At 51.7% G+C, this 21254-nt stretch overlaps 1 protein-coding gene across 9 annotated transcripts in view; it reads left to right on the plus strand.

Moving 5' to 3' along the window:
• ADAMTS7 (ADAM metallopeptidase with thrombospondin type 1 motif 7) overlaps positions 1–21254 on the plus strand; it is a 93468-nt gene that overhangs the window by 45811 nt on the left and 26403 nt on the right. For all 9 annotated transcript variants that reach the window (XM_084817636.1, XM_084817634.1, XM_084817638.1 and 6 more), the window contains 8 exons: positions 2912–3047; positions 12407–12533; positions 12902–13115; positions 13939–15669; positions 16112–16264; positions 17551–17724; positions 20668–20814; positions 20991–21141. In XM_084817636.1, coding sequence (XP_084673762.1) covers positions 2912–3047; positions 12407–12533; positions 12902–13115; positions 13939–15669; positions 16112–16264; positions 17551–17724; positions 20668–20814; positions 20991–21141 — 2833 coding nt within the window. The remainder of the gene's footprint in view (positions 1–2911; positions 3048–12406; positions 12534–12901; positions 13116–13938; positions 15670–16111; positions 16265–17550; positions 17725–20667; positions 20815–20990; positions 21142–21254) is intronic.

Here is a 21254-nt window from a genome sequence, read left to right on the forward strand (position 1 = left end):
GTACTCAGTAGCTCACACACATGGTCACACACACACAATTTCCCAGAAAAATCAGAGCTCACCCCTTCTCCCCCTCAGGAAAACAGCAGGATTGTCCATTCTGACTTCTGTTCACTCTCTGTGCTACCCATATAAGAAACTGGCCAAACAGCGACATAATAGTGGTACGTGGGTGCCAGGCTATAGAACTTCTTACACATCTGGGAGACTCCTGTGGTACTCCACCCTTTCCATCATATGGAGTTGGAGAGAGAGCTGCTGCTAGCTGCTGGAGCATCGAAGTAGGTATGGATGAGAAATTAGTTTCAGTTTGGTTTTGACCAGAATTAATCCAATTTGCAACTCCCAGAATGAAACATGGACCAAAGCACCATCTGCTGTCTGCTGTGCATTCATTTCTGAGCTTGCAGTGCAATTCACATGACGGAAAGTGTGCTTGAAAAATGTGCACATTTGAGAAATGAACATGACAAAATGTGTACATTTGAAAAATGCACACAAACACACTTCAGTTAATGGGGGGAAATGTGTACGTTTCAAAAATGCACACAATTGATCTTTACATTTGGGGAAGTGTGCATAAACCCCACTCCAAAAGCTTGCAGTCCAATACGGACATGAGTCAGAATGAGCTTGAGGTGGAAATTGTGAAAATTTTGCTGATTGGCTCATCCCTACATCAAAGAGAGAATGCTTTGAGGCATTCAATTGCCCCCAGACACGCAACTAATTCATGTCCCAAACCAGCTGCTCATCAACTGGCAACTTCACATGCTCTCTTCTGGGTTAGAAATGGGGCTTTGAATGTCCATCTTTCTGCTGCTTCTGCTGCATTCTCTGCTTCATTGCAAAAGGAGAGGCTTTGACTAGCAAATGAGTAGATGAGTGTTAACACCTTTGTTTAGTTAGAAAGAAACATTAGAGAGAGTGTCCAGTTGCTTTCTCCTACTTTTAAAAGAGTATCATTTTTCTGCGTTCATGGCTTGGAACGATTTACACCAGATAATCTCTTGGCGAGCTCTCTCGGATGTGTAACTTAATTGAAAAACCTCTGTAAAAAAAGTTTGGGATATTCATCAAGAGGACTTTGGAGCAATGCTCTCCTTCATTCCATGAACAATAAAACTGTAGCAATAGTGAAAGCTTTAAGAGTGTTACATTTACAAGACTTTGCAAGAGCTGTAATCCAGCTGACTGATATTTGAGCTGATCTGGAGCCAGTCCGCATTAGAGCATCGCCTGTCAACTACACATTGAAATCTGTTTGAAATTCAGTCTGAGGCTGTTTTAACTGCCCTTGCTCTTACCCCCATACAGTCAAGGGCCCCGTCTATGCGAGCCATTTACTCCAGGTCTGCTGCAATTTGAAGTTCAAGATATATGAGGCAATCACCACTTCACAGCCTAACCATGGTTTACACCCAGAAAATGGGGATTTCCAAAAACGCATTTTGGGTGCTCTGTTTTTGGTTTGCTGCAGGTTTGCTGTGGTTTCGAGCTGTTTGTCCCTTCCCCGAACCAACTTTGCATTTTGTGGTGGGCGTGTGGTAGGCATGCCTAGTGCTTGTGTCACTCTGTGATGCCCCTTCACTCCTCCCCCTTCCTCCGTGGCTGCGCAATTACAGAGGCATGGGGAAGCATGCTCATTTCTTCAACCACGCTTTCACACACCTTCACAGCTTTGTATCTTCACAGTGACTGCTTTGGAGTCAGTGGCCAAGGGCTGGGAGTCTTGGGGGGGGCAGAAGGTCCAGGATCAGCTTCGCCCTAGCCACCATTTTGGAATGATGGGTAGGCACGTACCTTTCAAGGACACACGCCTTGGTGAGCCATCGCAAGAGTCTTGGGCTGGAGAACTGCCAAATGAGGACCGGACAGACACAAAAGTACCCCTAAAATTAAAAAAAAACTAAAACCCACAGTGTTGCACCCCCACCCCCACATGCCTGCGCAACTGTGCATTTAAATGTAATGGTAAAAGAAAGGCAGCACAACTGCCACAGTTTACTTCATTTCAACGACTATGTGTCAGGGCACGGCGGATTTTCCCCTTGCAGAGGTCCGCAGTAAATCGCACGTGTACCGCAGCAAAAGCTAATTCACAGCTGCAATGCTGCGCAGTTATGACAGAGTGCAGGTTGAAAGTGGTGCCATGTAGATGGCCCTGAGGGCTGTGAAGATGCTGAGAAATGCTTGTGGCACTCCTTGCTGTTCCCAGGAGTCATGTGAGCCAAGCAGCTATGAAACTGGTCTAGACTGCAGTGCGTAGACACGTGTTCAGTAGCAGAACTTTTCCAGTATTCCCTAGTTTCCACACGTGCAAAGCATTCTTAATATAAATCAGCTCCTCAACCGCAGGCAGGTTTGAGTGGTCAATTAATCTTTGCACTGTACCGTAGTTAAGTTGGTGCCTTGCAACTCCCATTGCCGCATGGAGAAGACCAGTACCCCCCCCCTTCCGGTCCAATCTCCTTGTTGTACTGGGAGGATTCCATGTGCCAGCAGGACCCACCACCCAGCGGAATGCTTGGCCTCTTCTCCAAAGCCTCTGCGAATGTTGATGTTCCACCAGACTCTCTTTCCTGAAGCTTAGTTTCAGCCCATCCTCCTGCCACCCCCCAAAATGGATTTTTGACTTCCCTTCGGTAGGTCCAGTGAGCAGGTAGGAGGCGATCTTCACCTTCTATGACATCCTTGTGAGCCTGTGAAGCCGGACAGCCATTCACTTTCCAGACTGCGAGACATTTGCGGTTGGTGCCCCTTCGCCGCAGGAGATGCAAGGACCTTTCCTTTTGGCAGCACTTGTTTTGGCAGAAGGTTGCATTTTGCCAGGGTTCAACGCACATTTGGTTAAAATCTTTTCATATAGCCTGGCTGAATTTTGTAATAATATTTTCTTCTTTCCTCTCAGCTCTTATTCCAGGAGAAGAACCCAGGAATCCGCTATCAGTACACCATTCAAAGGGAATCTGATAATGAAAATGAGATCACTGAGTTCTTCTGGCAATATGGGCCCTGGACAAAATGCACGGCCACCTGTGGGACAGGTAATGATGCCCGCCTTCCTGTTTGTGTGGGCCATACCTTTTTCTCAGCCTCCACTGTTGTGTTAGGAGTAGCAGGAATGGTAACATTCTGGCCAAGGATCAAGAAGAGCAAACCTTTTGCACTGGGAAACCCCAGACGATTTGGAGGCAGGAGGGCCCCACTCTGTTACGATAATCTCCTGTCAGGACCTGGCTCTTAAGAGCCTGAGTGGAAAAGTCCCCAATTCAGATCTCGGCTGAGTCATGAACTCACTGAGTGACCCGCTGGAGACCACGCAGGTGATGTAGGAAGAAGCGCTACTGAATACAGGCGGTGTGCGAGTGTTGCAGGGGCAGGGCAGCAAATCCAGGCGGAGCCCCCCTCTCCCCTCCACCCCACCCTAAGGTGGTAATAATTACGATAATAAATGAAGTGGTTGAAGATTTGCCGCCCCTCAGTGCACGCAACACACTGCTAGACGTGTGGAGTGCCGGCGTCAGCATTCTCCACATCTGGGCGGTGGGGCTGGCGAAAGCGTTCCCAGCTGGGTTGCTCAGTCGGAGTGGCCAGCGCTGCCTGGAAGGACGTGTGGCGCTAGCGGAGCGGGGTGGTCCGCTCCTGCCCTGCATCTCTGAAGCAGGCAGGCAGCTGCCTTATGGGACTGCTGATGCCGATGAGAAGGGCTGGGCATGGAAGCCCTTGTCAGTGGGAATGCTGCAGCCCTGCTGGCTGCCTAGGGGTCCTGGCAGGGGCCCTGCCTCCAAGACGCGGACGCTTTGCAGTGTCGTACGTGTGCGTGCATGTGTGCGCGGGGGTGTTTGTTTGCATAGCCATGTGCCGTCGTCATTCTTGCTGCCTCGCTGGTCAAGGCCTCTTTGAAATGAGACCATTTGAAAAACAGAAAGCGGAAGGCTTCTCTACGCTCTTTGAGGTGTGAAGGTTTCTCGCGTCTTGAGGTGGGAAAACTGCGGGAACTGCGGAATGTAGTCTCCCAGAGCTCAGGGAAAGATTCTTACTCTGGAGCCAAGTTCATTGAAGCATGAGGCGAGGGACAAATATATATGTCACGTTCCTCCTTCGCGCACTGGCTTTTTTCCCTCCCTCCCAGATTTCCATTAGGAAAAGGTGGATTCACCTGCCCTTGTGGAGGGGTGGGCATGCAGTTGCATGTGCTCCAGGCTGTGTTGCCCAGTGTGCTTCCAGAGGGAGGGGTCCTAGTGACAACCAAGGGGGCTTCGTGATGATGCGTTTCTTGTGCCATCATCCTGCCTCATTCACAGAATTTTACAGGGGTCCAGATGATGACGTCTTTCACTCATAACCCCCCTGGGTTTTCCCTCTGCTTCTGCCGTCTTTTTTCTTACCACACGAAAACCGTTAAGAAAGAAAAGATGGAAACACTTCTGACTGGTAGCGCTTGCAGCCCTCCATCGGGAAGGCATCGCACAGTTTTGCTGCGAATGTGGCAAGGCGATTGCACTTTAAAAGCACCCCCAAAGTAAGGGGTTTGGTGGGTAGCATAGGTTACTTGTTCAGCTCCCTAAAGCATGCTGATGCACTTCTTTCTTTCCAGCGCTGTTGAGGAGGCGGTGCCATCTAGAGAAATGCGCGCGTGCTCTCTCCTGTGTTGGCAAATGGCTCTTACTTAGAGTCTGCGGACACATGCTTGCCCAAATCCCTGGGGAATACCCAAGCGTGGATACACATGTGTCCAGCAGCTCAGAGGGAGAAATTACAATGAGCCTGACTAAACCTGCAAATGACAGGATCCTCCCAAGCCACTTCTCACTACTGTGTTTTTATCTTACCTTTCTGCATAGATACCCTTCCTTGGGGAGATGTTCCCCTCTCCCTTCCCCACAGCAGAGACCGTCTGTGTGCTTGACCATTCAGATCTGCCTGGGAGGCTCCATGCCGTTGCAGTTTACAGCTCCTCAGAGCCCAGAAACCTGAGCTGTGGAGGTGGCAAGCTGGATGTTTTTGGAGGCTGCGTGGAAAGTGGCTTGAAATGTGGCCACTCTCATTTTAGCTCCCGGCTGGCCCTTCCACACAGATGTCACCCTGCTTCCCTCTCCTTTCTTTTCTTCTTTCTGGGATGTCCTTTATCCCAAGAGAACGTCCCTTTTGCTGAAACCTGACCTCCCCCCAGCACTCCTCCGCAGTATCACCACTCCAGATTCACAACAATGTCATCGAGTGTGGCCATCGAGCGTGGCATGGCCAAGAACGTTCCCTGTGAGGACACAGTAGATGGGATCTGCTCTTGCTCTCCAGTCATACGTGGCCTGATTTGTCCGATGCCCACAGTTGGGATTGCGGGCAGGCGGAGATTTCCCCCTGGGCCCGATCAGCTGCTGTTGGCAGAGTGCCTTTCTGTGCAGCATCCAGCTTGGCTCACTTACATGGTTCATCTGAACCTGTTGCTCAGCCAGCCTCTCTTGCAGTGCACCAGCCCCCTGCTTTGAGCATGTTGTCATGTGGATGGACCTGCATGTAGGTAGAGAACTGAATAATTTGGACAAGGTCTTCTGACTTTAGGGTGGGAGCTCAACTTGCCCCTGCACTCCAAGGAGCTCGCAAGCAAGCTAGATGCCAACAAAGGGCTTAAAGGCAGGAAGGGCCATTTCTGGGCCCTGAAAGGGACTTGTCCAGAGCCAGCCAGAGCCCAGTTGGTGTCTCCTACAGCCCAGTGGCTGTCCTGCAAAGGCTGAGAACAGCCACTCCAACCCTTTGTGACTTCTTGGCATTATGAATGGTTCTCATAGTACCTTCGAAAGGGAATTTTTCTGCATGTGCTCGGTCTGGGACAGCAGTAGGGGGACAGCAATGCCCTGGAAGAGCAGAAAGAGACACCATGCGCACCATTGCTGCGCCACTGACCGAGCAAGGGAGCTCCCCGGCGATCTCTCCGTTGACTGGGCTGGGAGAGAGTTTGCCGGCCGAGCAGCACTCCGGCTTCCTGCCAGAGAGCACGGCCGCCAGGAGTATATCTGATCCTGGCTAGCCGCCAGGCCGGTGGGAGCAGTCCAGCACGCCTGCCGGCAGCACCACCATCAAGACTGCCTGGGACTGTGCGTGTTTCCCCTGAGCTGCCCCAACCACTGGCCTGGCGACACAAGCACGGGGAAGGCAGCACAGCGGGGCGCCCTTGGTGAGGTCCGGCTCCAAAGCTGGTGCTGGTGGGGGTGGGGAGATGGAGTGGGGCGGGGCAGGGCGGGGGGCAGATCTCCGGGCAGCGACGAGGCAATGAGCCAGCACAGCAGCTCTCTGCAGGAGCCGGGAGCAGCACCGCGGGACGGGGTTGTGAGGGGGACTGTCCTGAGCCTGCAAGGCTGGCTGGCTGGGGAGGCAGGTGGCATCTGCAGGGCCCCAGGAGGGCCAGCAGCCACCCCTAGCTGCTGTGGGGGGCAGGGCCACGGCAGCGGGCCGGCAGCTGGGGCCATGTCTTCAGCGGGCGCCGCCTGGGGAGATCTTCACAGAGCCTCCAAAACTGGCATGTTTTCCCTTGCCTTGAGCTGGCAGGAATCCAGAACACTGTCCAAGGGTACAACTCTGTGCACGCTTACTTGGGAGGAAATCCCACTAAACTTAGTGGGGCTTGTATCTGAGGAAGCCTGCGTACGAATCGGATGAAGCGTTCTGCGTGGCAAGGCTGGTTTGGCACCAGGTCACCCGGAAGAAGGGGGGAAGGGGGGCTCCCCACTGGATATGGCGGTCCGTGTCTCTGGCACAGCAGGAGGGGCTTGTTGGCTTTTCCGTCATAGGGTCAGGGTTATTTATTTTATCTGTTTCAACTTTTATATCCCATGTAGTTATGCTGGCAGCAGAAAGTAAGCTGGAAGACTTGCAGTGTGGCTCTGGGAAGGAATAATCCAAACCACTTGCAAGGAGGAGAATCTGGGAACATTGTGAGGGGGGGAGAGTTTCTGACAAACCGAAGTAACATCTGGCTGGAGGAAGCGAAATTGGGCTTGTGTTGCTGGGTCTGCAGAGAGGCCCCCGTGTGGGCAGGACTTTTGCTTCCCACTCACACACGCCTTTCTGCAGTTCCCGTTTGGAGTACTTGCCAACAACTTCTCAGTTTTATTTCCATAACTGTGTGCCAAAACTGTCAGAAAACTGTAGGCCAAGCCAACTGTTATATTTCCAGGGAAGAATTTTGGAGAACAGGCGGAAGCCCCTCCAGCTTCAGTGTTACTCCCTCTGTTTCAGCAGGTCCACCGACCCCCAAGCCCCAACACACTGCTGAGAGGTCTCCCAGAACACCCTCCCTTCCAAACGTGTGTAACAGATCCGTGCCAGACAGCGGCCACATGTTTTCTCCATGTTCTCAACTCGGCCCAAAGAGTCAGCCCCCCCACTTCATCTGCCTGAACTACTTTTCTTGCTAACTCTTCACATTGCCTGAGCTTTGAAACAACAGTAGTGCAAAAAAGAGAAGCCCTCCCCTGCCCACAGGGGGATGCCCCCCCCCATTGCACCAGGGGAAGGCTGAGCAGCTGCAATGCAGTTGCTGTCCCTGTCGTGCGACCTGGCTCCTGACTTAAGGCTGCGCCGAACAGGCTCAGAGTAAATGGTGTCAAGGAAAACTGGAGAACATCCAAATAACCCAATGAAAAAAGAGACTCAAGATGCTGAAAACAATATATTTAGTTTCATTCCTTGGAATAGCCCAAAACTAAATGTATTTTTTCACTGTCTTGAGACTTTGTCTCTTTTTTCATCAGCGTAGATGATGAAAGCCACTTCCAGCTTCCTAGGCTGCTGCTGCTGCTGCTTTTGGTCCCTGCAGGAAGACGCCTTTGCAGCCGTTCTGTGTGTTGGCGTTTCAGCTGCTGCTAATGTGAGGAAGCCAAGGAGTGTCCTCTGCGGCATTGTCCTAGCTAATGCTGACCAACAGGCCCAGGAAGGAAGCAGGCATCTGTTGCTGATCCATCCCTCTGAAGCTTCCTATCTAAAGCTGTCAAGGTTAGCAGGCAGTTAATAGACCATTGTGTCCAAACAATTGTGCTAAAATAACTTCAGAAGTCTGAAAATATCCATCATGCCAGCTGAGAGGGGGTGCGGCAGGCACCCCTCTCTGTCCTGAAGCGCAGAGGAAAGACTAGGAGACTACGCAATCACCCACAATGGGTTACATAAGCCATGGTGGCTTATGTAACCCATCATGGGTTATCGTGTCATCTGTCAGGAATTCTTTTAACCCACAATGGCTTATTTGGCCAAAATAGCCCATTTTGATAACCCACAGCCTGCAGTAGGGGTTATTTAACCCATCATGGGTTACCATGTTGTCTGGCTGTCACCATGGGTTATTTTGGTGGCCTACAGAGTTGTGCAGCAAGAGCAGTTCAGATCGCTGCCACTGTGCTCCTCCTGGGCTATAGAGCTTTAGCACTATTGGGAACACTTAAAGTGATTAAGCGAGGAGTGTCATTGCTTACGTGGGGGGAAATGCGCAATTGGGAACAGATGCATCTATGCCAGCAATGTCTGTGTTGGAGGTGGGGGGAGAATGGGCAATTCCACTTTAATAAAATGCAATGTAAATGTGCCATACGATAAAATAATAAATCCACTTTAATGAGATTGGCAACACTTCAAGGCATCTATGTCAGCAATGGCTATTAGGGGGGAGGGGGAATACACAATTCTACTTTAGTGCTAAAGCACTATAGCGCTTTAGCAAGATTGGGAACAGAAGTGAATCTGCCAGCAATGTCTGGGGGGGGGGGGGGGATGTGCAATTCCGCTTTAGTGTATGTTTTGGGTGCCTCCTGACTAGGAGAGGCTGTGTGTGAAATTGCGTCCTGATCCTGCAAACTTCCAAGGGTTTATTTGTGCCATCCCCCATTTTGGTGCACACCAGGATTTCGCTCTTTGTAGCCGCTGCTGCGATGTAATGAATGGGTGAAAGAGAACCACTGCTTGGGCAGGAGGACTGCAGCAGGACAGGAGGTTCGGGGAGGACTCAGATTATGCGCAGTAGCTTAATAAGCTCTGCATAGTAGCTTATTAGCCTGGTGGTGTGGCAGGGCATCGTGGACTATTTAAAAAATAAGCTACTATGAGTAGCTTATTAAGCCACCATGGCTTAAAATGACATCCGAATGTGGCTGAAAGGTGTCCCACATTCTGAGCCTGGAAGGAAGAAGACAAACGCAAGAGCTTTGGACAACTTCTATCTGAATCCACATTCAAATGTACATGGATCACCCAAATTCAGAGATCCACGTGCATTTGGATCTCTTCCAAATGTGGCTGCCCTGTTCACTCCTGCTGTGAGCACCGATTTGTGGTTGCAAAGGGATGTGCAGGTGGTGGATCTGCTTCCTCTCTCGATAAGAATCGAGAAGCTGATGTGAGCAGGGGAGGCCTGTGCACAGGCTGAGCTGCTAGGTTTGGGCAAGAGCATCGCTCAGTGTCCCAGTGCCATTGCCTGTTCGGGGCGCAGGAAACCTCGAGCCCAGACGTAGCACCATTCCCTCACTGTCTCCCCACAGCTTCTCTCCCCCGCCCCCCGTCTGCCCTCTCAGTGCGCTGCAGACGGAGAGGAGGGGCGCTGTCCTAACGTGCTGGTGGAGCAGTAGCTGGACGTTGCCCAAGCAGTCCGCCTGGGAGTTCCTCCATCTTTCTTTCCCAGGATCAAGCAGGCACCGTCTGGAAGATTTTGCTTCCACTGGTGCCATTGCATGAAACTGGGAACCGGGGCAAGCATCCTGACGATTTTTATGGATTTAGGAATACAGGGGGGTTGTAAGCAAATCCCTGCATAGTTTTAGCCCTGTTTCTCAGGAGGAGTGCTGCTGCTTCTGCCTTCTCCCAACCGGAACATCTTCTGTTGAAGCTTTCGGACAAGTGCTGCATGGGTGGCAGTCTAACTATGGGATGGAGGCCCAGGGATGTTAGTTGTCTTCCCCATTAGCCTTTAGAAGGCATAGCAAGGCTATTTTGTTGCAGAGGTACCTCTCTGGATGGATTGTTTTTTATGCTAGATGCTATGTCATTATTTTTTGCCTTGTTTTCTGATGTGGGTTCGATTAGATGTTCTATCTTCATGGTTGTTATTTATTATGGTCTTGTTGTTGATTTTTGTATTACAAAGAGATCAGAGAACCAGTGCAGTGTAGTGGCTAGAAGCTCAGGTTATGACTGGGAAGACCCTAGTTCAGTTCCCCCACTCACCATGAAGTTAATTAGGTGACCTGGAGCCACTCACCGACTGTCAGCGTAACCTACCTTCCAGGGTTGTTGTGGAGATGACAGGTGCAGGGGACTGTGCATACCACCCTGAGCTCTGCAGAAGAGCTAGGGATGCCCAACTGGGTCCAGGAGTCCAGCGCCCCCCCCCCCGACCGCAAACCCCGGACCGCCCCTGCCAAGCCCCTGCCCTCACTTGCGCCGCTCGTGCCCTCCCATACTCACCGCAGCCCATTTTGCGAGTGCCCGCCGTTTTGCTGCCTTTTTTTTTTTACAGAAAAAAATGTGCATATTTAAATACGCACAGTAGGGGGCCAGGAAAGCTTAATATGTGCAAAATTAGAGGCATTATGCACATCCCTAAGAAGAGCAGGCTGAAAATGTAGTGCACTGTTGGAACACTAGATAATCTGATCAATCAGTCTGAGTTCGGATCTTTGTTTGGCAGCTGTTTTTCTCCCCTTCCCCCAGCCACTCCCCACAGCCCTTTCACTTCCAGTCTGGCCCAGGGAGCAGGCAAGGCCCTGCACCCTGTCCCATGGGGTGAGCACGGGTGGGACTGTCCACTGCCCTGAGGGCTTCCGGAGGCCGACGGCTGGTGCTCTGGACGGGCTCTCTGTATTTCAGCGCTTTGACTTGCAGCTGGCTGCGAGTGGCGGGAGATCCGCTTCCAGGATTCTTTCCCAGCCCCAAGGGGCTTCATGCATGTGATTGCCAGAGCAGCCCTTGCATTGGCTGCTGCTCCAGACACAATGGGGCTGTTGTTCCACAGACAAACCAGCATTGTGTTTGCCCAGCGCAAGCGGGCTCCCTGGGAATCCTCCTAACTGTGCGCCAGCTGTTGTGCGTAGGCATCGCAATACCAACAGAGCACGGAAACAGATGAATAACTTGCAGCGTTTGGTTTTTAAACATTTAAATTCAGGGCTGTAAAAGGTTAGGCTCTGCAATTTAGATTTCTTTTTTCTTTAATGGCTGGGAGAGCTCAGGGGCTGAGGGAACAAGAGGGCAATCTCAGCCTCCGATATGGGGCAATTTGGTCTGTTGTTTTCAAGGGTTCTGTTATAGGGGATTAATGTTATTCGTCCTACACAGCAAGCATTATGATGCATTATTTCCAGCAACAGCCCAGATCCTTGAGACAATTTAAAAATAGGGAGTTGGGTGAGGGCGCTGCTGGCGCACTAACGTAACAAAGAGGGGCCAGACAAAGAGGCCTGTTGTGGGCTGTTTGGCGATCCAGGCCCCGTGTGTGTGTGTGTGTGTGTGTGTGTGTGTGTCTTGGCCTGCTGCAGTTTCAGCCTGACATTTGCTGACCTCGGGCCCCCCGTGGCTGCGCTCTGTGGTTACTTAATTACAACATTCCAGGCCCTCTATCTCCCACTGCTCCTTAGCCGGGCTGGGGGCTGGGGCTGGTGGGGAGACTGCTCATAACAGCTATTTGCAGGTGCAGTGCTCAGGTCCCGTAGGCCTGCAGTGCTCTGGAAGGCTAAGTCTTCTGCAGTAATTAACCCCTAAATTGCTCCAACGCGTCCTTGTATCGGGCAGTCAGCTGTATCAACAACATGTCTGTGTGTCGGTAAGAGAGAAGCGTGGGGGGGGGGGTGCTAAGACCTATCGAGGGATGGGGCTATAGCTCAGTGGCGGAGCATTTGCTGGCATGCAGGTTCAGTCCATGGCATCTCCTGGTGGAGCTCAGAAAGAACTCCTGCCTGCAAGCTTAGAGATCCTCTGCCAGATGTAGATGGACCTGTGTTCTGACTTGCTTTAAGGCCACGTCCTATGTTCCTTTGCTCCTTCTGGGTACCTGGAGGGAGTGGGGGACATTGGGGATGTCCCACACGGCCTTAAGTCACCAGCTGCTACCGCTCATGCATGAAAATACTTAGGTTTTGAAAAACAAGGAGTCCATGTCTCAGTTTGTAAGAGGTTGGGACCCCAGACATCTTATAGAATCATAGAATAGTAGGGTTGGAAGGGGCCTATATGACCATTGAGTCCAAATCTCCAATCTCTGCCCCATTGTTATTCCTGGTGGGGCTGTAGCCATGGGAGAGGCAATCTTTCCACCCACAGCACAGGACCCATGTGCCACCTGCATGCTTGCTTCTTGACATACCAGTGCGTGCCTGCACATGTTGAGAGTGCTTGATAGTCCACCACCTCCTTCTGTCCTCAGGTGTTCAGAGACAGATTGTGCGCTGTATTGAGAAGGTGACTGGGGTTGTGGAAGAGCAGTTCTGCAATGTGCTTAGCCGGCCTGACGACAAGCAGAGGAGTTGCAGCGAGGAGCCGTGTCCAGCCAGGTCAGCCCCCTGACTCTGCAATGCACTGTTGCCTCCCTGCTCAGACAGCAGCAGTTCAGTCCTCCCGCAGGGGAGTATGCCTTATGGGAGGGCGCACTCTGCCCAGGAGAAGCGGGGGGGGGGGAGATCCAACCCTACAGGGCTCCCCAGAGTGCCACGTCCCTTCCCCAGGCCCTACCCCTGTGCCCCAACCTGTGAGGGTGGGCTGTGAGCCTGGCCCTCCACTGGAAGGCAGCCTCCAAAATCTTCTCCAGAATGGAGTTTCTCCTCGGACGCCAAGGCATCCCTGCAACAAGGGCCTCTTCTGTGGAGTTCTGAGTGTGACGTCCCTGGCCTCGCCACCCTATCACACCTGCTATTTCCCCCAGGTGGTGGACCGGCGAGTGGCAGATGTGCACCACCTCATGTGGCGATGCTGGGCTGATGCGGAGACCCGTCCTCTGCATCCAAAGCGTGGCCCTGGACGAGCAGCAGGCCCTGGCGCCCAGCAGATGCCAGCCCCTCTCCAAGCCAGATGCCACGGCCCCCTGCAACCGAGAGCGATCCTGCCCGGCTCAGTGGGTCACAGGTGACTGGTCTGAGGTGAGAGGATCCAAGTGCAAAAGTCGTGAGAGCCTCAGTGCCTGAGGAGCCAAGAGAGCAAGGCGGGTGGGATCCCTGTCAGTTTTCTGCTGGGTAAACAGCAGCTGCTCGCCAAGCAGTTCATAGCTTGGCAGTGAGTGCTGACGGAGCGCTTCCAAGCTGAGATGCTCTTGAGAGAAGCCCCACTGAAGGTTCAGGCAGGGACGGAGGGAAAAGAGCGGAGGAGAGGGCTGTCCGGCAGCTCTTTGTCCTTGGACTCCCAGGGCATGGCATAACCGCTGGGCTTCTGTAGCCAGACAAAATCCACTCTCAACATGACCAGCAGGGTTTTGCCTTCTCTTTCGGAATGAAGGCAGTGAAACCACTGCTGATATGTGAGTTGTTTTGACACCAGATGAAGGTCAGAGAATGTCTTATCTGCTTTCCCTCAACAAATGTGCTTCTTGTGCTTTGTTTCTTCCAGTTAGCAAATCCGCACTCATTCTCTTCCCTCAGCTAGGAATCTGTCGAGTGAAGGGCATGAGTCAGTGGAAACTGCCTGTTAACTCACTGTGTTTACCATACTCCCCCCCCCCATTTCCTTGCCCCCGTCTCTCTCGGTTTGACATACAGGCCAAGAATGATCTGAAACTTAAGAGGGTGAGGGTTAGATCTGGGGTGGGGTGGGGTTAGTGGAAAGACCAAACAGCCTTTAATTATAATTTTTCCTGACCATCCTGCATAAACACTCACAGCCCGCCAGCCTGCCAGCCCATGCCTGTCTAGTCATGATGTGCTGTCTACCAATCTCCCTCTCACTTGTTACTCTGCCTTGTCTTTCTAGTGCTCGGTGACATGTGGGAGTGGAACACAACAGCGCCCAGTTTACTGCCCCAGTGATACCAGAGCCAGCTGTGATCTGGGGCAAAGACCAGTATCTGAAACTGCCTGTTCGTTGCCACCTTGCTGGAATAGGATAGAAAGCACTATCCCTGACTGGTCTGGCAGTGGTTCTTCAAGCCGTGAGCTGTTTAATGAAATCAATTTCATTCCCAACCATCACATCCCCAAATTTAGTCCTTCAATGCCCAAATCCAAAGACCTCAATGTCATAACAAAAGAAGATTTTTCACCCAGCAACAACAGAAAGGGAAATGTGTTTGTGGATGATTTTTACTATGATTATAATTTCATCAACTTCCATGAAGATCTGTCATACAACCCATTTGATGAAGAGGACAGTAGGAGAGAGGATTTGAAACCAGACACTGGGGTGAAGACTGCTAACAACATGAAGAAGGATTCTGAAGAAATGCATCCCGGTTTTCTCCCTGGCGCAAATGCTGAGGACAGAATGAATAAAGGAAGCACAAAATCTCCAGCTATTGGGCAAAATAATAAAGAGGAAACTAATAAGGGTCAAGATAGTAACACTGTTGTCAATTTGCATGATTCTGGTCATACAACTATTGCCATCCCAACCGCCTCCCCCATTGGAGTCAAAGAGAAGAGTATCTGGCCATCACTTCTGGAAGATCATCCATCCACCTCAGCAGCAACAAGATCTTCTCCAGCTGGCAGCAACTATCATGTGCCTGTTGCTAATACCCAAGAAAAGCCTTTTACAAACAGACTTTTGAAAGAGAACATGGTGGCCACAGCTTTTCCCACCAGCTTTCCTTACTTGGCCATTTTAACTCCAGTGATACCTTCTGGCCAGGGCAGCCCCAATCAGGGAAGTGAGTCTGGTGCTCATAACAGAAGGATGCAAGACCCTGAAAGCTCAACATTTCCTGATCATAGTGATAGTAAAAACAATGGCTCGTGGGACATGGCAGAAGAAGGCAATGGGGAGCCAAGTAATATAGGCAGGCCCTTTGTTAACGGTGAAGATGACCCAGGTACTGCTCACAGAATTAAAGACATCCAGATCAACACAGTCACGACAGCAGCTGCAAGAACGAGCAGGCCAGCCAGCCACCTTGCCTGCCAGCCCACTTGTTCTACTGAAGCCACCCCTAATCTTTCCCCACAAAACAGCGAGGACCCTGATTACACTGTGAGCTCACCCCATTTAGAAACTGACAAGGGCCATGTGGAGGATGCACAGAGCCACCAGCACCGTCCCACCAAGGGCGCTCTGTCCCCTGCAACTGACCTTCCACCAGCGGTCCCCTCCCCCTCCTCTGCATACGAGCCCTCCCTTGCATCCCGCAGTCCAGACCCACGGGGGCTGCAGTTGTCGTTGGAGCCAACTCGGCTCGAGCAGGGGGGCCCATCCTTCCCCAGTTCTTTCCCTTCTGTGCTAGCTGCACCAAGAGCTAGTGAGGTACAGACAAACCGGGACACAGAGCATATATCTCCCATTGGGGACCACAGACCCTCCAGGGGCAGAACAGAGAGCTTGCCCGATGGAGTTCACTGGATGTTTGCTAATAGCAATAGAGGTCTCAGGCCCAGTCTCACAACTGAAAAGCACCGGGAAGTGGAAGAGAGCAAAGCACCCCCCGGCATTCCTTCTCCGGTGGTAGCAGCTGCTGCCAATGCCAGCTGGGAATCTGGAAACTGGAGTGAGGCAAGTTCTGCAGGAAGCCGACGGTGCCCTGCTGCAGGCAGTTTTCTGTCTGGCAAACCCGTTGCTTTGAGCAGAGTGGTGATTTTACCTCAGAACACGTGTCTCCTCCTGGTCTTGGCCCATCTGGAGCCCTTGGCTCTACAAGCACCTTGAGGGTCTAGAGTAGGCCGATTGCTTTGCGGGGGTGCCGATGTGTGGTGCATCCTGCCTGGCACGGGGGTCAGCTGTGATGCCCTTTGAACTGCTGGCCTCTCTGTCCAGCCAGCAGCGATCCTGAGGCAGCGTGAGAAGGCCGAAGGGCCTCAAGCCATGGCGGGAGGGGGGTTGTGTGGGCGCCCGCCAGGGCCTTAGCCCTCCCGTCGGGGCAGGAGGCGAGAGCTGGGCTGCCTTGGCTGTGACAGGGCCGAGCGGGGCGGCAGCTCACGGCTCCTTTCTGCCCTAGTGCTCCGCTGCCTGCGGCCTCGGCGCCGTCTGGAGGACAGTGCGGTGCAGTACGGGGACAGAGGGAGACTGCGGCCCTGCTGGGAAGCCCGCCCCTGCTCGGAGGTGTTACCTGAGGCCGTGCTCCGCCTGGCGCGCTGGAAGCTGGAGCAAGGTAGACCAGCCTGATTCGAGAGGGAGCCTTCTCTGGAGGGGCTCTTGGTGCCTCACCTCTCCCAGCTGTCTTCTTCCCTCCTTATGGCCTCTTCTCTTAAGCCGCCGAGCCAGGCCAGCCTGGCAGCCCCCCCGGGCTTCACCCTAGGGACGGAGAACAGCCAGGGCTTCCATTCATGCCTGAGTCTGATGAAAGCTCCCCACTTCCATTGCAAAAACAGAAAGTATGTCTCTTGGCCACGTGGCCAAGGAGGAGAGCACTTGAAAACATGCCAGCGAAGGTGCGTGGTGGGTTCCGCTGATCCACCCTGGGAGGAAGGCCTCTTGTTCCCCACGCGGCTTGTTGGTGCTCCTCCCTGCTGCTCAGCCACCTCTCTCTACCCTCTTCCCATCCGCTTATCTCTCTCCTCACTTCAGTTTCTGAGCAGACATGTTGTGCATAGAGGTCCTTGGTTCATTCCCTGCCGTTGATAAGGGAGCAGCACTGGAAAAATCATCCAGGCCCTTGGAGATGGGCTTCCGGTCAGGACCAGCACCATACTGAGCTGGTGGCCTCTTGAGGCAAAGCAGCTTCTTCCTTAAGGAACATTTCACCAGTGAGATTTGGACGACTTGTGTCCAGGTCTGGGTGCCACATTTTAAAGAGGATATTGACAAACTGGAGCATGTCCAGAGGAGGGTGCCCAGGTAGTGCGGGGTCTGGAAACCAAGTCCGATGAAGAACAGTTGGAAGAACTGGGTATATTGAGTCTGAAGCCAAAAAGATTACGGGGAGACATAGATAGTGGTCCCCAAGTGTCTGAAAGGCTGCCCTGCAGAAGACAGAGCAGGCTTGTTCTCTGTTGCTCCAGAGGGCAGGACAAGAACTAAAGGGTGGAAGTTTCAGGGAAGCGGATTTCAGCTAAGTGTGTGGAGGAACATCCTAATGGTATGAGCTGCTTGACAGTAGAACAGGCTGTCTCAGGAGGTGGTGGGCTCTCCTTGGCAGGAGGCATTTAAACAGAGGCTGGATGGCTATCTGTCAGAGATACAGATAGAGGCTGTATGGCTATCTGTAGTTGCATCCTGCACTGAGCTGGGAGTTGGATTAGATGCCCTCCAAGGTCCCTTCCGACACTCGGATATTTTCAGGGTCCCAAAATGTAGTGGATTTAACTCCGCCAAGTCGGGCAGCAGTAGCAAAATGGGCTCCTGTTGAAAGCAGCGAGGCTGCTTCCTGATCGGGATCCAGCGGATGGAGTGGATTGCCTGGCTGTCCATGTGTGCTTTGTGTTGTTTGTCACCCAGTGCTCCAAGACCTGTGGAGGTGGAGTGAAGTTTCGGGACATGCACTGCATTGACACCCGGGACCAGCGGCCCCTTCGCCCCTTTCACTGCCAGGCTGTCCTGTACAAGCCACCGACGCAGATGCCCTGCCAAACCGAGCCGTGCCTCGGCTGGTACACATCTGCCTGGAGAGAGGTGAGCAGAGTGTAAACGGAGATGGGGCTGTGGGCCCAACCCAGAGCTCCCTAGTGCTGGGGGTGGGGGGTGTCTTACTCATCAGTCCTTCCCCACACCCTCGAGAAAATAACATTTTTCTTGCTGATGCTAGCCCAAGGTTTGGGTAGGTTCGACATGTGGCCTAGAGTTTTGCTTTCCACAGCTTTCATTCACTTTTACTCACATGCTGAATGAAAAAGCAACTCTGTACCTATTCTATATTGTATTACTTACGATATTCCAAAATAAACCCATTTAATAGAAATTGGATTCCCACTGTTCAAGTGCCTTTTAATCTGGGCATCCCCTGCTTGGTTTGCAGTCAGAGGAGTGACTTAAGAAATGAAGTCTTGCTAAACCTGAGCAGCTAAGATCTGCTTGCAAGACCGTAGATCTTGCTATCTAGCAGTTAAGGTTACATAAAATTACCTTAGCTGTAGAGCCAGCAACAGATCTGATTGTTCTACAATCCTAGTGATGGGGGAACCAATTTGCTGAGTCTGTCCCTGGAGGGTGATGGGCTGGATGGTTTCCTGATGTCCCTCAGGGAGTTTCCTGTTGACTTGACTGTGGAATACAAAGATGACCTGGGCAGTGAACACAGGTGGTGCCCCTTCCCACTGAATAGAGGCCAGCTGGTGCTCTGGTGTGGGGCGTTTGTTTATTTTATTTATTTATTACATTTCAATACCACCCATTAGCCAAAGCGCTCTGTGTGATTTACATGACAAAGCTTAAAACCGTAAAATACAATAACATAATATAAAACCCTTAGTTTAAAACAAAATAAAACCAAAGTAGTAACCAAGATAAAAGCCAGCAACAGTGCAAAGATCGTAATGAAACATTATGGACAACAGCAAGAAAAATTTGTTCTGTGTCCAACTGAACACATACTAGAACTTATTCTAGAGCCAGTTCTTGGGCAGTGTAGGCAAAGAAAAAGAAATACTTTTCTGCCACCATTGCATCTATGCAGTGCTGACCAGTAGAGCTGTTCCAAGGGATGCCAGTTTTGTGCTATGCAACCCCCAGGGGGATCATAATGAGCCCTCACTGTCATGTGGCATACTGAGTAGATAAAACCGCTGGCCCCCATGCCAATGTAGATGCCACTGTGTGTACAGTACAATTACCAGATGCTCCTGAAAAGCTATCTTCTCAGTACTGTTTGGATTTGAATGCTATTCTTTCAGCCTGGTGATGTGGACAGGGTGCTTGCAGAGAAGCAGCCTACTACCCGTTCACTTTGCCCAGAAATACCTGTTTGGCTCTGATATCTTTTAAGGACCAAGTTAAAATAGTTAATCTCTTGTGCATTTGATGCAAGAGGATGTCATTTTTACCCTGGATTTTATTGTTGGTGTTATCGTTTGAAAATGTGATAGCAGAAAGACAGGATATTTGGACAACAGCAAGAAAAGACAGGATTAAAAAAAAAATTAAATACCCAGCCCAGCTCATTGGCAGGTCCCATTGATTGCTTATCAATGGGGCCTTCTTGCTTATCAATGGGACCTTCTCAGTCCTGGGCCCAGGGCTCTTCAACATTTGTATTAATGACTTGGAGGAGGAGGTGCAGGGAATGCTGATCAAATCTGCAGATGACACAAAATTGGGCGGGACAGCTAATACTTTGGAAGACAGAAACAAAATTCAAAGTGATCTAGATAGACTGGAGCGCTGGGCAGAAAACAACAGAAAGAAATTTAATAGGGATAAATGCCAAGTTCTGCACCTAGGAAAAAGAAACCAAATGCACCGTTACAAGATGGGGGATATGAGGCTAAACAGCACGACAAGAGAGAAGGATCTTGGAATTGTTGTCGATCACAAGCTGAATATGAGCCAACAATGTGATGTGGCTGCAAAAAAGGCAAATGCTCTTTTGGGTTGCATTAATAGAAGCATAGCTTCCAAATCCTGGGAAGTACTAGTTCCCCTGCACTCAGCAGTGGTCAGGCCTCATCTGGAGTACTGTGTCCAGTTCTGGGCACCACATTTTAAGAAGGATGCAGACAAACTGGAGAGGGTTCAAAGGAGGGCAACAAAGGTGATCAGGGGACTGGAAACAAAGCACTATGAAGAGAGACTGAAAGAACTGGGCCTGTTTAGCCTTGAGAAGAGAAGACTGAGGGGAGAGATGATAGCGCTCTTCAAGTACTTGAAAGGTTGTCACAGACAGGAAGGCCAGGATCTCTTCTCCATCATCCCAGAGTGCAGGGCACGGAAGAATGGTCTCAAGTTACAGGAAGCCAGATTCCGGCTGAACATCAGGAAAAACTTCCTGACTGTTAGAGCAATAGGACAATGGAACCAATGACCTAGGGAGGTGGTGGGCTCTCCCGCACTGGAGGCATTCAAGACGAGGCTGGACAGCCACCTGTCAGGGATGCTCTGACTTGAATTCCTGCATTGAGCAGGGGGTTGGACTTGATGGCCTTGTAGGCCCCTTCCAACCCTACTATTCTATGATTCTATGATTTGCCTTCACTTGAGTGAAGGTAAAAACTTGCCAGAGCACCAATAACCTCAGGAGATGCAGGAGGGGAGAGCAGGGGGGCAGGGGAGAAGGCAGCCTGAAAATAGGTTGTTTTTCCCATCCAAAGTGGGGGAACGAGCAGGTTTGCAGGTGTTCTGGTCTATGTGGCTGGTTTAGAGCACAGAGATGTCCCAGGAAGAAGGCCATTGCACCCAACAGGAAATGCTGCCTGCTGCAACACTGGCACACCCTGAATTGAGCCCACAGGGAAGAGCTGTGTAGCAAGCCCACGGCATGTATTGCTGCCATGTGTGCTCCTTTGCTCAGAACTAGCATGCACTCCCCTCCTCCCTGCACAAAGCTTGTGTTAAAGGGGGTTGATGTGGGTTTCCTCCCAGATGATTCTGAACTGCTTTAATGGCCTGCCTCTTTCTGGCTAGTGCTCTGAGCTGTGTGGAGGAGGAGAACAAGAGCGTCTGGTTACCTGTCCAGAATTTGGAAGATGCGATGAAGCTGTACGACCGAACAACATGAGATCTTGCAATGAACACCCATGCACCAAGTGGACAGTGGGGTCCTGGGGTCAGGTAAGCAAACCTCTGAGGGGGTGATGCTGTTGAGCTCCTGATGGGAATTAGTCTGGATGAGTGTCCCATTCTCGGATTGCTTTGGTTCTTGCCTTGGAACTAGGGCTCGCCTCCCTGGATGCAGAACAGGGCAGGCTGCAGCCTGGTGGTCAGGCGTTTCTCTTTGCTTTCGGCAGTGCACAGCCACGTGTGGTGGAGGCATCCAGAGGAGGCAAGTGAAGTGCATGAACACCAAGACAGGAGAGGCAGAAGAAGACAGCAGCCTGTGCAGCCACGGACCGTGGCCGGAGGATGCCCGGAAATGCAACCCCCAGGACTGCAGCTACAGTGAGTTGAGTCAGGGCGGGCGGCAGGGCCTGGGGCCTGGTCTCCTTCCATGACGCAGTCACCTGGACTGCTCTGCCTCATAAGCACCTCAGGGGCGCTTGTGTGCCTCCTTG

The sequence above is a fragment of the Heloderma suspectum genome, chromosome 11, assembly GCF_057233095.1.
Source record: "Heloderma suspectum isolate Gila_16-S chromosome 11, 16-S_ref, whole genome shotgun sequence".
Taxonomy (NCBI): domain Eukaryota; kingdom Metazoa; phylum Chordata; class Lepidosauria; order Squamata; family Helodermatidae; genus Heloderma; species Heloderma suspectum.